The 16,046-nt window shown below is 37.1% G+C and overlaps 1 protein-coding gene across 1 annotated transcript in view; it reads right to left on the reverse strand.

The window, feature by feature from the left end:
- LOC150086465 (neuronal calcium sensor 1-like) overlaps positions 1–16,046 on the reverse strand; it is a 105,040-nt gene that overhangs the window by 11,651 nt on the left and 77,343 nt on the right. Inside the window, exons 2-6 of the mRNA XM_090371406.1 lie at positions 2,925–2,949; positions 2,052–2,100; positions 1,830–1,919; positions 612–690; positions 119–285 (exon numbers count right to left, since the gene is read on the reverse strand). Of these exons, the coding sequence (XP_090227532.1) occupies positions 119–285; positions 612–690; positions 1,830–1,919; positions 2,052–2,100; positions 2,925–2,949 (410 nt within the window). The remainder of the gene's footprint in view (positions 1–118; positions 286–611; positions 691–1,829; positions 1,920–2,051; positions 2,101–2,924; positions 2,950–16,046) is intronic.

Genomic DNA, 16,046 nt, shown 5'->3' on the forward strand with positions numbered 1-16,046 from the left:
TCTGGGTTCGTGTAACGAACTTGCAGAACATGTTCTGATATGTTCCTACCAAACCAGTGTATATAAAAGACATATATATTTATTTTATTGTAATTTTGAGTGTATTACTCATGCTTACCGTATCTAATTTATTGAACAGTTCATCTACTCGTTTTTGGGCGGAGTCTCTGTCAGTTTCTTGAGGGCTGGACTTCCCGTGCATACGGTAAATTGCTGTTACGATATCCAGCATTTCTTCTCTGGATACGTAACCGTCGTTGTCAAAATCATACAGGCAAAAAGCCCCTGGATAGAATAGAGAAAGCCAGTATTATTCCATCAAATCTTATTAAATTAATTCTTCATAAATAGCACTGGTGTTTATTAAGAATTAATAGTATAGTAACTAGACTATAATTTGAACAATTTTAATTAAATGTATTTATTTAATAATTATATTATTTTTTTTACTAAGTTTGATGTTTAAAGTATACAATACTTGTTGAAAATAAAATCTAAATCAACTTCAACATTAAACGATAGATGGCGCCACCATTTGACCTACTTATTTAATATAATTTGTACCTGGAATCATAATTAATACACTGAATGAAATAGTTATAGACACTTACAATTGAGTTTCTCCTCAACACTTCCCTTCGTTGTTATTGAGATGGCAAGAATAAATTCTTTGAAGGTAATAACTCCATTCTAAAAATACGTATAAAATACAATAAAAATATACCAATATGGCATTTACTATACAAGTTAAATTTAATTTAAAATTAATTTAGTTTAAAATGATGCTAAGTTAAATTAAAAATTTATAATATAAATTTTTAACAGTACTTTGAGATCCATCAGAGGTTTATAGAGCACAAGAGAGCATAAAATTAATATTTAATATAAAATTTACATAAATTCTTCCTGGAGCTTCGTTGTATGATTTTTAGAACTTCATCATCCCTCTTGGTTTTTTTTTTAATTGAGGTTGGCCTCCATAACCTTCTCTTTCATCCAAAACACAGCCTGCTCCATGATTTACTGCACAGTCAATGATCTCATGTGGCACTGAGCCCAAAGATTTGTATGCTTCATATCTTCCATTACATATGTTATATAATTTGTCCTTTTATCTCTTTTTTTTTTTTTTTTCGTGGTGAGATATTGGCTTACAGCCAAAGAAGCAACAGTTTGACTTTTTAAATGTATAAAACGCTTTTTTCAAAAACGTCTTATACTATACGTTTAAAATCTATTAAAATGCATTAATAATCTATTAAAATTAATAGATTATTAATTTAAATTCCATTGTAAATTAATTTTATTTTCTTCAACAGGGTGATTACACAATCACGGTAGAAAAATAAAGCAATATTCATAATTTTCTTTGCCTTTCGCTTGTCAATAAATCATCTTAAATTTATCAATAATCATAAACAGAGTTGCAAAAATCCGATTCAGAAATAGAGCTGTTAGTGTCTCCAGGAGACACTAGATGGCGCCATTACAGATAAGCGCCATCTATTATTAGAAGATGATTATAGATGACTGTAATTATAAATGGATTATAAATGAAATCTATAATTAGGAAAAAGATAAAAATGATTAAATTGTAGGTGGCGCTATTGTTCACGTTAGTGAAATTGGCAATCGCCTCCATTTAGATATTTTTAATCAAGAATTAATAGTTATGCGTCGTATACAAAGTAAAAATGGGAAAAAATTGAAAAATAAATGTTAAAATTATTATTTTTGAAATATTGTAAGCATGAAAAATAATTTATTTACTATTAAAATCAGACTAAGTGAATCTTGATAAATATAATATTAATTATCATGAAAATTACCTTGTCAACGTCAAATACGTTGAACACGTAGTCTACAAATCTTGTTGGATCACCTGCTGGAAAGAACTGTCCATATATCGACTTGAATTCCTGGGAAGAGAAAAAAAGGAACGCTTATTCTAGAAAATTCTGTTTAAATATTGAGATCAAGCCTTGCATAAATATAAAATAAATAATAAACAAACGAAGAAATCAGGTAAATTAAATCCCAAACGTACGTACTTCCTTTGTCATATACCCAGAAGGGCAATCTTTGATGAAATCTTTATACCTGCAGATAGAAAGAAACTTATTAGAATAAGAATTAAAATTAAAAAAAATTAGGTCTACTTCAAAACGTGGAAAAATTTCAGCTTAATTTTTAAAAGAATATCATACAAGTATGATAGTAAGTAATCCTGCGACTTTGAAACTTCTCTACAGTCCAAGGTCATGGGAGTGTCGCTCATATGATCAATACATATCAAGGTCAAAAGGCCACGGTCTGATCATTTGGCAGTGCTCCTACCAGACGAACCCTCGGTCTGCAAAATATTCTTTCGTTGCCTGCAGGAGGATTTTTAAGTAGTAAAAGACGATTTTTAAATTATTAATTAGTGATTGTTAAGGAACTGGGTTGATCAACAAGTTCTATCTCAAAAGGTTGTTCGCTTTAAAATAGTTTTGTTCGTTGGCACATTCGTAGTTGTAAGTCGGCGAATAATTTTGTTAGAGTGCATAAAATATGGTTGCAGTTGCTGGTCTGGAAAAGTGTCGACTTTGAACGTGGAAGATTAAGGATACAGAAAATTGGCCGCAGTGTATCTTAAGGTAGTGGAGATCCAGCAGCTTAAAAAATAAATAATGTTCTACACTTGCATAAAGAGAAAGGACTGCTTGGGGATATGAAATGGGTTCTGTCACAGAATCAATCAACTATGGCCATAAGGCAAGAATATTTATGCCGAGTCCCCATAAATTGGATGCAGCAAAGTTACTGGTGTGTGCTGCAGCGAAGACAAATACACTTACTCTTTCGCGACAAAGATAACATAAAATTGACGAATAAGAAAAAGTAGTCTGGAAAGAAAAGTATAGTTGAAGAAAACTACTCACCATTTGCGAAGTTGCTTTGCTTCAACTGTAAAAGGAAAAAGAAGAGAGAAAAATAAATAAAATAACATTTATTCCTTAATAAATCACTAATATAACTTAATTCTTCAACAAATTACATTTATTATAAAGAAATCTCCCTCTCTCTCTCTCTCTTTCTTTCTTTCTTTCTTTCTGCTTCTCTCTCTTTTTCTCTGCTTTGTAAGACTCTTACAAATATACTTTTCTCTGTAAGAATAGTGTGTGGAAGTAAAGCACTTAATGAATAAAGAAAACATCATTGTGGAAATATTTCCATTAGTGGGAGTAGGTCTGGCAGTAGGGCACTTAAGGAATATGGTAAACAATGGTATGGCAGGTGCAGAAGGGTTAAAATTAAAAGCTTCGGAACAATAGTTTAATCCCTCTATTACACTGCTATTTGAGAACGTGACACTTAGTGCATTTTGGAAAAGGGCATTGGTATGGAGCAGTTCAAACGTATGGTCAGCAGGTGATGTAGAGGTAAAAGAAGAAAGAGTTCCGTAGTGTGAGAAAAACAAAATGTGAGTTACTGATGTATGAGAAGAGAACAGTTTAAAGAATAACGCCATGTTTGAGTCAGGTTTAAATTGGATAAGCAGAGATAAGTAAATAAGAAGGAAATAAATAAGGTTTTCGTGCCAGAAGAGAGGGGTTGAGGTTGTTGTTGCTGTTTGGAGGGGTTGCAGTTGTAGTTCTGGGTTCAGTTGAAGATCAGTCCTGGGAAGTCTAGAAGTTAACTCGAAAGCTGAGTAACAAGTCAGTCAGATAGTGCCCATGGCTCCTACTACTGCTGTGGTATTTTCTTCAGTATTAACAGAGAAGTGTTCCCAAATTAGACAGTACTAGAAGAGCTATATGGTAGACTTCAACTAAGAAGAGAAACTTCATGGCACTCGGTGGAAGGAATCCACACAAAGGAACTCCACCGTGAAAGAGAAGGAATGTAAGTCCTCTGAACTGGATTGTATTGGGAAAGGTGCTTAGATAAGGTTGTTAATTATTTTAGAACAAGGTTGAAGTTAAAGAAATTACGAGATATATAAGGAAATGTTTAGTATTGAGTTGGTTTATTGGTTGAAGTTTTAAAGAGAATTAATATTGCTAAATGAAGAGAGATGTATGGAATTGAGAGAAATTTTATGGAAATGATAGCATACATTAAGAGATTAAATGAGAAATGAATAGATTAAATGTAAATGAATATCAGTTATGTATTCTGATATTTTAATGCAGTCAGGTAGCTTTTGGGCCTTGGTGCTTGAGGGGGGCTGTTGTACTAAAACTGAGCACGACACATAGCTCGAAGAGTTATGTCGGCAATGCGCATGATGACAGATGGACTAAGAAAATAACAGAATGGCACTCAAGAGGAGCTAAAAGAAAACATGAAGACAAGATGGACAGATGAATTTCAAGAGGTCGTAGGTAGTAAATGGATGGCCATTGCACAAAACAGAAGGAAGTGGAAAGTTGCTGGAGAGGCCTTCATCCTGCAGTGGATTGAAAATGGCTGATGATGATGATGATAACGTTGTACTAAAATAATAACAACAATTGCCACCAATTGCCACGCTCTCTCTCGCTCTCTCTCTTCATTTCTCTCTGTCTCTTTATCTATCTTCTGCGCTTCTTTCTCTCTCTTTATTTTCTCTCTCTCTCTCCTTCATTTATTCTGTCTCTTTTTCCTAATTTCTTCTCAAATCTGTTTCTTATTCTATCATCTTTTCATACTTTTTCTTCTCTCTTTCAGACTCTGTATATACAATGTACGTGATAGTTCATCTCGTTAAAACTTCTGCAGCACTCTAGTTCATCTCCCCCTCCCAAAAAACACAAAATGTGGAAAGATAATTGCGTTGCTGCAAACTTTTGAGAATTTCAAGACCTCACCTCCTCCTTCTCTCCTTAAGATGCTACGTGAGCAGTCACGCGCATACACTGTCATAAGACGCAAATCTGTCTTCATTCTCTTCTTAGAGTATAACTTCTTTTTTTTTTTTTTTGTTTGATATGCAATAAATTATTAACCAACTATTAATAATAAGATTGTCTTCAATAAACAGAATTATCAAAAAATAATACATTCCATTAGAAATATAGTAGTTTGTATCTTTTATAACCCCTTGAAAATATCTCTTCTTTTAAGATACTGGAATTTGTTTGTTTGACTTTGGGAAACAAAGTTGTAAATATCTGATGAAGTTTTCTGATGAAAGCTAATTTTATATTTATACGACTATACCTTAACAGTCGTGACCCACGCTTTGAAATGCTGCATGAATGGAATGAAAAAAAAAAAAAAGGCGCTTCTCACTCTATTTGTTTTTTTTTTTTTTTTTTGTCTGTCTCTCTTTTCCTTCTCTACAGAGAGAGAGATTGATAGACAGAAAAATAAGCAGCTTTCTCGAAAAGTAATAAAGTCGCTTTTTGCTGTTATTGGAAGTTGTGGAAATCATCAGAAACAAAGGTTTTATACGAAATATCTGATTAGAATTTTTTTATATATATATATATCTCGCGCAATTGCTGAACCCGAGATTACATCTGTTCATTTAGGATTCCTATTTAAACGTTCACCTAATCCCAACATATCCCAGCAATAATTGAAACAAATGTACAAAGGTTTAGGGCTGTTCACAAAGTAGTGGCAACAGATAAAATAAAACGAGCTGTGTATAGAAGTCTTTTGGGTTTGATTTCTTCCTGTACATTTCCATCCAAAACATGTAAGCAGCGTCTGACATTATCAATAGCCAAACCTCATTAAGAGAAAGAGCCAAGAAGTTTTAAGAAACTAAAAGTACAGCGCATGCCTAGCTTCATTACTTTTCGAGCGAGAATTGTTTGTAACGTTGTACGCGATTCACCAAATATGAGCTTCACTTTTCATACATCTCTTTGCCGTTCGCTCTCTGTCTTCGTACTCTCTCTCTGGCTCCTTCTCTCTGTTTATCTGTTCATTTAGTTGAGTAGCCCGAAATGTAATGGGAGTCATGGTGACTAAGCAGTTGACGAGCAACAAGCAGCGTCTCCATGGAACAAACAAAAGAACATTTATTTTCCGGCCTGGTAACTATGAGAAAGGCCTCTCTGGAGAAAATCTCTTGGCGTTGAATTTTTCCGTGACAAATAAAGAAAGTAAATGGGCCGGAAGAAAGAGATGCTGATGGATTATTGCAGGGGAACGGGGGTCACTAAACACGCTCGACAACTTGTGGAAAATGACCTGGAATCACTTGCAACTTCCTGAAATGAGATCCATCTCAAGGTTTCTCTGTTTACTGAAACACTTTAAACAGGAAACAAAAGAAGAGAAGGCGGAAACATTAGCGTTCCAGATAAAAGAGTAATATAGTACCCGGATAAAAATAGGTACTCAAGTATGGGAAATTTATCCCCAAGGTGTCCATGAAAAAATGTTTCACTGTCCGTTTTATCAACAACATGAAAAAGCAATTCCTGGACGAAAACTCTGCAAAAGTGGGGTAAGATCTTTTTTTTTTTTTTTTTTTTAAAGAAATTTGAACCCAGTTTCTTGACATTTATCTTTTTAATTTTCAGTCTTAAGTAGAAAGTAGCATTTCCTCCAGGAATGCATTTTCTTTCTTTTTTTGGAATTTCCAAGAAAAATTTTTTTTTGTGAAATGTAGACCAATTTGTAAACAGAACCATTTTGACAAAATAAGACAAAATGTTTTATTCTGTCAAAATAGAACTATTTTGACAGAATAAAACATTTGCAAACAGAACTATTTTAACAAAATAAAATACATTTTTTTAAACAAAACTATTTTGACAAAATACGACATTTGTAAACAGAATTATTTTCAGAATAAATAATTTGTAAGCAGAACTAGTTTAACAAAATAAAAAACATTTTGGAAACAGAACTATTTTTGACAAAATAAAACCCGTTTTCTAAACGGAACTATTTTGACAAAATACGACATTTGTAAACAGAACTATTTTCAGAATAAATAATTTGCAAACAGAACTATTTTTGACAAAATAAAACAAATTTGTAAGCAGAACTATTTGAAAAAAAAGAAAAAAGAGAATAAATTGTTTCCGATAATTTGTGAATAAAACTAATTTAGATAAAATATTTTTTAAAAAAGCTTAATATTTTGTCAACAACAAAACGAATTTTGCCAATAGAGAAAAAAATCTCAGATTCTTATCCTAAGTTCCGATTGCATCCACTAGATGGAACTAATAGTCACGTGTTATATTTAAGAAAGATTTCTATTTATTTTTGTTTCTTTTGTGTTCTCAATGGAGGCTCATCAGCTCCTACGCTCCTTAATTTCTTTGGAGTTCCTTGATCTTAAATGCAATACATGCATGCTCAACTCCACCTGTGTTCGCATGCCTCTTATCCTTAAATAATGCTGCGCTTTAAACTTTAATTACTTTCAGAAGCGCAGCCAACACCGGAAACACTCCTGTTTATCTTTCACAGAACTCGAAGAAATAACGGCGAGAGCTGGATAGTCGTTTGGTGTATTGCGAACTGGAAGTAATCTACGTCTAAGTGGATTAAAGAAAGTTTCAGAGTCAAATGCACTTTTTTTTTTTCTCTCTTTTTTTTTTTAAAGTATATCTGTTATCTCTTGCTAACTAACTACAGATTCTTACATAATGCAAATCTGTTGCAATTTCAGTGATACCGAACTTGCATCAAATGGTAGAATTTCAGACGATACTGAACTTTGGAACAATTGTTTGAATTTCAGACTACACCGAAATTGGATAATTGTTGTAATGTCAGACTTGCATCAATCATTAGAATTTCAGACAATATTGAACTTGCATCAATTGTTTGAATTTCAGACGAAACGGAACTTCGGATCAATTGTTGGAATTTCAGACATTACTGAATTAACAACAATTGTTTGAATTTCAGACGACACTGAACTTTGGATCAATTGTTGAAATGACAGACGATACTGAACTTACATCAAATGGTGAAATTGCAGACGATACTGAATTTACATTAATTGTTTGAATTGCAGACGATACTTAACTTACATTAATTGTTTGAATTTCAGACTACAGAGAACTTTGGATCAATTGTTTAAATTTCAGACTACAGAGAACTTTGGATCAATTGTTGGAATGCCAGACTTGCATCAATTATTAGAATTTCAGACAATACTGAACTTTCATCAATTGTTTGAATTTCAGACGAAACGGAACTTTGGATCAATTGTTTGAATTTCAGACGACACCGAACTTTGGATCAATTGTTGAAATGGCAGACGATACTGAACTTACATCAATTGTTTCAATTTCAGACGTTACTAAAACTAATATCAAATGGTGTAATTTCAGGCGTTACTGAAACACATCAATTGGTGGAATTTCAGACGATACTGAACTTACATCAAGTGTTTGAATTTCAGACGAAATGGAACTTTGGATCAATTGTTGGAATTTCAGACATTACTGAATTAACAACAATTGTTTGAAGACGACACCGGACTGTGGATCAATTGTTTCAATTTCAGACGTTACTAAAACTAATATCAAATGGTGGAATTTCAGACGATACTGAACTTACATCAATTGTTTCAATTTCAGACGACACCGAACTTTGGATCAGGTGTTGGAATGCCAGACGACACTTAACTTGCATCAATTATTAGAATTTCAGACAATACTGAACTGATATCAATTGTTGGAATGCCAGACGATACCAAACTTACATCAAATGTTTGAATTTCAGACGACACCGAACTTTGGATCAGTAGTTGGGATGCCAGACGATAAGGAACTAATATTAGTTGCCATGTTTTTAATTCAGCACACGAACATCGAAATTTCATTGTTGGACTTTTTATTTACTCTTTTGATAATGAAACTTAAACAATGGAATATACATCTGCGCGAGGCTCATAGCTCGAGACAAAAACAGCATAAAATGAACAATGAAAGATAAAGAATGAAGTATGCATCCGCGCGAGCTCAGAGCTCGCAACAAAAACAGCATGAAATGAACAACGCATTTTTTTGTTTGTTTGTTTGTTTTTTCTGAACTCTTTTTGTCGTCTGCGATTTTTCCTAAGTGCGCATGATGAATTTCATATCTTTACAACAACTCGCATCAACAAGCTGAAAGATGGCGGGAAAAAAGCGCAATGGTGAATACTTTCCAGAGTATGCTCCAAGGAACGCTGGATAGAACTAGATAAGCAAAAATTCCAAAGATTAAATAAAGACATCGATGGAGGAAGAAACAAAAAAAAAAGAAGAAAGATAGAAAGAGAAAGTGGACGATTATTAAAGATGAAATACGCTGACGCATCAGCGTCCTCGTCCCATTAACCGGATGTTTTTCTTGGCGTTCATGCGGCACGCTCCGACTGACGGCCCCCACCAGGAACAGTAATTTGTATCTGTCACCAAGCGGGGTCCCTCCAACTTGGGAGCCTGTCGAGACAACTTTTAGAATTTCTTTGAGACTTTTAATTTGCATCTCAGTGGAGTCCTCTTCTGGTTGGTTATGCTTACGTCATATCTGTTGGTACTTCGTCTGTTTAGATATATTCTTCCTTAGCAACCGAAGCCGTGGGGGCCATAAGAAGATGGAGTGGACGCTCACAGTGAACGACAAGAGCGCGAAAGGAGAAGAGAAAGAGAGAGAGAATGAGCAACGGTGGAAAATGAGGCAGACAAGGAGCTCCGATTCGATCTCTTAGACCGTATAATGAGTGGCGTAGAAAAGTGGCGCCATCTACGACGAATTGCGACACAAAATTGGCAACAGGCCAGAAAAATCGTAGTTGGCTTGTGGTTGTTTGGAGGAGGGGAGGGGGGTACGTCCATTTGTAACGCTAGATTTATTGCGCGGGTCTCTGGGACGTGGGACCAGGATGGTGTTGATGGAAGTAACATTAGTAGATGGCAATTTATGGGATTTGCATTACAACAAACGGGACTGCTTGTCTCGGAGTGGCGAAGGAGGGAAGATTGAGCGTTCGCTGCGTCCAGGATGGGGATGTCCGCGGCTTACCAGCACTTTCGGCAATAAATAAGGGGTAATTAAGAAAAGATACATGGTGGCTAGCAACTGCAGCATCAGGGAAAAAGTGCATCACTTAGTGATGGAAGAAGTTCCAGCTTTCCTTTCTTTAATTCACATCGCCATTTGTGGGTTTGCTGATCCATCTTTCTTTCATCTCTTTATTCTTCTATCGATCTAACATTTTCTATGTCCATCACCAGTTTCTCTCTTTCTCGTTGTCTCTTCCCTTTTATAATTTCTCTTTCCAGTTTTTTATTCTCTATCTGTTTTCCTCCTCTATCCCTTGTTCTCTATCCTTTATTTGATTCTTTCTCTCTTATTCATAACTTTTTCGAAGTCTCCAAAGTTGTGTTTCAGCTGCGAGCTCTTCAGCAACAGAAGAAATAAGTTTAACAACACAAGGAAATACTGGTGTGCATCGCCTGTTGTCGATATCAATCCACTTCGGCTTTACGTATCACTTATCTGGAGGTCACCTCCTGGAAGTAGCATCAAATTCTCCCTAAGCGTGGAGTATGAATCTTCAGATGGCTAAATACGATTTAAGATTCACTCCGAGAAAATGATAACCCAGATATCGCACCATGGATGTAAATTTTGAAATAATTACCCACTGGAATAAATACCCTCCTTAAAGGGTATCTCGAAAGACAATAATAAAAACAGTACAAGGTACAGGTCAAAGGTAACCCGACCTTTTTGGTGTATCACTGAGAGGGTCTTTGAAACATTCAGGTGTCCAGTTATTTTTTATAATAAAGTGTACATGTATAGACTCTTTTCAAATGTACCCACAACACTCGATCTTACATCAAAGGCAATTCAGCAAGAAGCTGGTTAGTTAGTTGGTTGGTTTTTAGGAGCATTAGCAACTAAGGCCATATTGCTCCGGGAAATGCGGTGGTCATTCTCTGACCTTTCCTCATCCTCCGTATTTGGTGGTGACGGGCTCGAACCCCGGTCTAATCAAGAAGTGTGTGCTATGCACTGCTGCTCCTTCCCACCTGGCTACGGAGGCGGCACAAGAAGCTGGAAGAAGCCCAACTATATACAGTAGAAGACCACACAAATCTTCGAAACTGGTGTCATGTATTCATTTCGGATTCATTTGGATATGAGATATGGACCTTAAGTGTCTCAACTGGGCAAAAACCTTTTGCGAAGTCCGAACCACTTGGACCTCTTTGGTTACCACAGTTGGGTCATCTGACTGGCTGAAGCCTTTCTGTTACCATGTACAAACCTTGTTCGCTTCCGTTGGCCTCTCGCAGCAACGAGCTCTTTTAGACCACACGATTGCCGTTGACTGGCTGGAATATATTCGTACTTTCTTCATACTTTCTTTGTTTCATAGGTCTTAGGCATGGGATCTATAGTGACTTGAATCATCATTTGGAGAGGATAAGTTGAATATTTCTGGAACATGAATACAGGTAAAGCATCCTTTTGAATCGATCAACTGGAAGAGGAATTCTAAGTGCCTAAAATACACTAGTGTCCAAAAGTTAACTTACAATGATAAAATCTCAGATATACTCACTGGCCAAGAGATTAGAAACATTTTGATGTAATATATTGTCATATGGTACGATCACAAATTCCTCAGAGCACATTTGGCAAGAGTCAGGATTGAGAAAACAGAGGAAACCACTGGTACGTCGAAAGCAACCTTCTCGAAAGTATACAATGAGTGGAATATAAAATAGCTGAATTTGATCTCCTTGTTTGGACAACGAATTATGATATAATCTGGCTAACAGAAACGTGGTGCCACCTGGAAATTGGTGACGACGAGTAATGTATTCAGGAAAGACAGGGAAGATAGGAGGGGGTGGAGGGGTTATTCTTCTTATCAAAAACAGCCTGAGCGTGAAAAGAGCTTTTGCTGCGTCAGAAGTTGCGCCTTCCAGAATCTGTATGGTGTGAGTTAGTTGGAAGCAAAGGAACACTGAGAGTGGGAGTAATCTGCAGACCAGAAGATTGTGAAGAATATGACCAGTCTTTACATGCAGTTGGAATGGGCAAGCAAGCGTCAATGTCTTATTATGAGTGACTTTAATCTGCCCCAGACTGATTGGAATAAGTGGAAGGGAAACTCACCATGGAGAAAAATCCAAATAAACTTTTACCTCATCATTACCAACGATTCAGATAACATCACAGGGCTTAAAGTACAGGAACCATTGTCAGGAGATGATCGTCAGTTGGAAGATGAAGAAAGATGTTGCAGTAGTTAATCGTAAAGGTACGGGTTTTAACTTCCAAAGAGGGACTTTGACAGTTTAAGGGGCTATGTGGCATTCGTGAACTGGACGGATTGCCGAGGGATGGAGAATACATTTGAATTATGGAACACTTTTAAAGCAAAAATCGCAGAAACCATAAACGCACCTTTAAGAAAATATTTCAGGAGCAGGATGCCGAAATGGATGACTACGAAGCTAGGGATGAAAAGTACTGAAAACCTACAACAGGTACAAATTGATCTGTAATAGTACCACACGAATAACGTCGAGGAGGCCAAGGCGGTGTATGAGAAAGCATTGAAGCTAAGAAGGCAAAGAACAGGGACAAGGAATTTTTCATGTATGTGAATACAAAAACGAAGAAAGCTAATCAGATCGGACCCTTGTACACTGGGTGGAAAGTCTTAGAAAACCCAGCTGATATTGCGGATGAATTGAATAGGTACTCTGCATCGGTCTTTTCTGACGAAAGACCCTTTATACTGAAAGAGGGTGTGCGAGAGAGGCTGTGCCATATTTGTGATTTCGAAATTACAGATGATTGTTTACCAGAAAAACTTTTGAGCACAAAGGCAAGTAAGGATCCGGGAGTTGGCGGCATATATACCCTGTAGTTTGAGTGAGAGCGGAACGTGTGTGTGTGTGTATACTGTGTCGGGGTGGTTCCCAGGCATATGCCCATCTCCACCTAATTCTTTAAATAAAACAGATAACTGTAAAGTGGGCCTGAAACATAGCTAAGAAATTGAATATTCAAAACAAGAGCATTTTTAGATATAAATTACACTAATTATATCTAAAGAAAAATAGTCAAATTTTGTATAGGAAAGGTTAAACTTGTATTAAAGAAATGTTTATGAACTTAGTATGTTGTTTATGTCAGGTCACTCTGCCATCAGGAAACAGCTGATATCTTCAGCTGTAGGCTGATGCCCGACCCTGGGCACGTGGAGCCGGACCTGTCTCTACTATTGTATACTGAAGTGCAAGGCACTAACCTGCACCCAACAGAGGAAGTGCAATACTGTTGGGTGCCAACATCCCTGGTCTCAGGCCGCCCAAACCCGAGAACCAAGGAAAAAAAAAAAAAAAAAAAAACCACCGTAGTGGTACATGTTCAGGAGCCACAGACCAGACAAATAGCTTCCCAGACTGAAGCACCCGAACCCAGATGCAATCATGCATGATTCACATATGCTGCCAACTCTAGATCTGAAAAGTTCCTTATGATTGTTCTTCTGGCAAACACAGCGGCAGCAAATCTCTGCAGAGCCCGGAAGCTAGATGCATCTTGTATAAGGATCTCCACGTTATCCTCAGTAAAGGGAGAAACCTCGTCGAAAAGTCGAAGACGCTCTGATCCATAAAAAGGACAAACAAACAACACGTGCGTCCAAGTTTCTGCATCACCACAAGAACACCACGGATCAGGCTCCAATCCTTTTGAAAATAGTTTGTCACGAAAAGATCCGTGTCCGGTCAATATATAACTTGTAAACATCGTAGGACAAAACCAAGAAGACACTGTCTTTGACATAGCAAAATCCGCCGCTGGAATAATTCTTCTTGTTGTCTCGCCAAATGCAGAAGAGCTCCATCGAATCCTCCACATGGCAATGAGGGAGTTCCAAATTCTGACTTTTTCCTCTTTAATGTTGGCAGTCAGGTCAATAGAGATGCCCAGGCACTGAGCCGAAATTCCTTTTCTTAGTGCATATAACATACCACGGTACAATACATATAAATCAACTGGAAGAGCACCTGCGATCACCTGCAGTGCAACCGTCGAGACAGTCCGAGGAGCATACAGCAATGCTAGCAACATAGATCTCTGCAGCGACATAAGTTGATTTTTAATTTTGACCTTGATCACAGCATTCATCCAAACTCCCGCAGCATATGCGACAATCGGCAAGAAAATGGTCTTGTAGTATAATAGCATCGTGCGTTTATTAAGACCCCACTCTTTCCTGGAAATACGCATCACGAAAGAAGTAAATTTCTTTAGTTTATCCCTCAAATGTGACACGTGCAGATGAAAACCCAGCCGGTCATCCAAAATCAAACCCAAATGCTTAATACTAGACACAAAAGGAACCTGCCTTCCATTCAACAGTACTCTGGGCGGGCGCTTGTAATCAAAGTGCTTTTTAAATACCATCATCCTGGTTTTCTTAGATGAGATCTTTAATTTGTTCAACACAGCCCACTCTGAGAGATTGTTCAAAATTTCCTGAATTTTCAGCTCCAATATGGCTCTAGAATCCCCAGCAACTCCCAGAACCAAGTCATCCGCATAAGCCACCTGCAAACACTGAGGAACCTGCAATCTGTTTAGCCATTGATCAAGAACCGAGTTCCAGAATATCGGCCCAAGGACAGAACCCTGTGGACATCCCCTGTTAACATACTTATCAAACATAAGGTGTTTTGCACAAACTCTCACAAGCCGATCACTGAAGTAAGAACGGATAACTCCATAAATATATCTATCACAACCAGAATCCCTCAGAGACACCAGCACACTCTCCCACCAAACAGAGTCAAAAGCACCTTCAAAATCAACAAAAACAGCCAGTACATACTTCTCAGGAGAAGAATTTATGTAGTTAATTAATACTAGAATTGCTTCCTCTGTTGAATGACCCTTTTTGAAGCCAAACTGAGAATCCGACACCATGTGACCCTCCGTTAAGCCTCCAACGATTCGAGGGACCAACAGTCTTTCAAATAATTTCCCAAGATTTGCCAACAAAGAGATGGGTCTATATGCCCGAGGATCAGCCTTAGGTTTCCCAGGCTTGTGAAGGATCTTGAGCAGTGCTATCTTTCAGGATCTCGGGAAGGTCATCTCGAGAAAGCATTTATTGTACATTTGTAATAATATTTGTGGACAATTATCAAAGAACTTAATTATCATTTTATTTTCAATCAAATCCAAACCCGGGCATTTTTTAACACTTAACTTAGCAATAGCAGCTTCAAGCTCTGACAAGGCAAAAAGACTTGCCTCCGCTGGGCCCTCGTACATGACATTATCCATACGTATTCTGGATTGTTCCTGCGTATCCAATTCAGTCTGATCCTCGGGGAAAAGATTCTTAATTATTTGTTCCACAGTATCATACCAATTATCAGTCTCCTCTCCCTCAGACACAACAGTATTATAAATGTCGCCGTGCATAAGCTTGTTTCGGGAGATCTTGTAGATCAGTCCCCAAGGATCCGAATTGCCTACCTCCCGAACCATACTCTGCCAGCAATCAATTTTTGCTCGAGCAATTTCCTTGTGGTACTCACGACGCAGTGATTTATAGTTATCCTGAAATTGCTGTACATCCCGGTCCGACAAATGCCTATTACGCTGCAACTCTTTCCTAGCTTTAAACACCTGAGATCGTCTTGTCGACAACTCCCGAGACCACCAAGGAACTGGAGTCACTTTAAGTTGCTTCCGTGTAGTACTCTGTATCATTGCTTGATATAAGTGATACTCTACATGGGCCACAAATTCCTGTGCATTAAAATTATTCAAAGTAGATGTGTTACGGTCACTGTATATTGATTTGAGATAATTGCCAAACTTATCCCACTTCATTTTTTCCATTGAGAATCTTCTCAAATTCCCAATACTAGACTTCTCCTGCACAGGTTCTGGCGCAATATAGAAGGAAATAGCATTATGATCACTGTTCACCAAACCTGGGCTCACATCCCAGTGAAGAATCCGTCCCTCATAAGCCGATGAAACAATGGTCACATCAATGTTCGACTCGCCGTTACAGGTAGAAAAGGTAAACGGTTTACCTGGTAAATTCTGGACACTCA

The sequence above is a fragment of the Mastigoproctus giganteus genome, chromosome 4 (assembly GCF_048544385.1).
Source record: "Mastigoproctus giganteus isolate SK-2022 chromosome 4, ASM4854438v1, whole genome shotgun sequence".
NCBI classification, from domain to species: Eukaryota; Metazoa; Arthropoda; class Arachnida; order Uropygi; family Thelyphonidae; genus Mastigoproctus; species Mastigoproctus giganteus.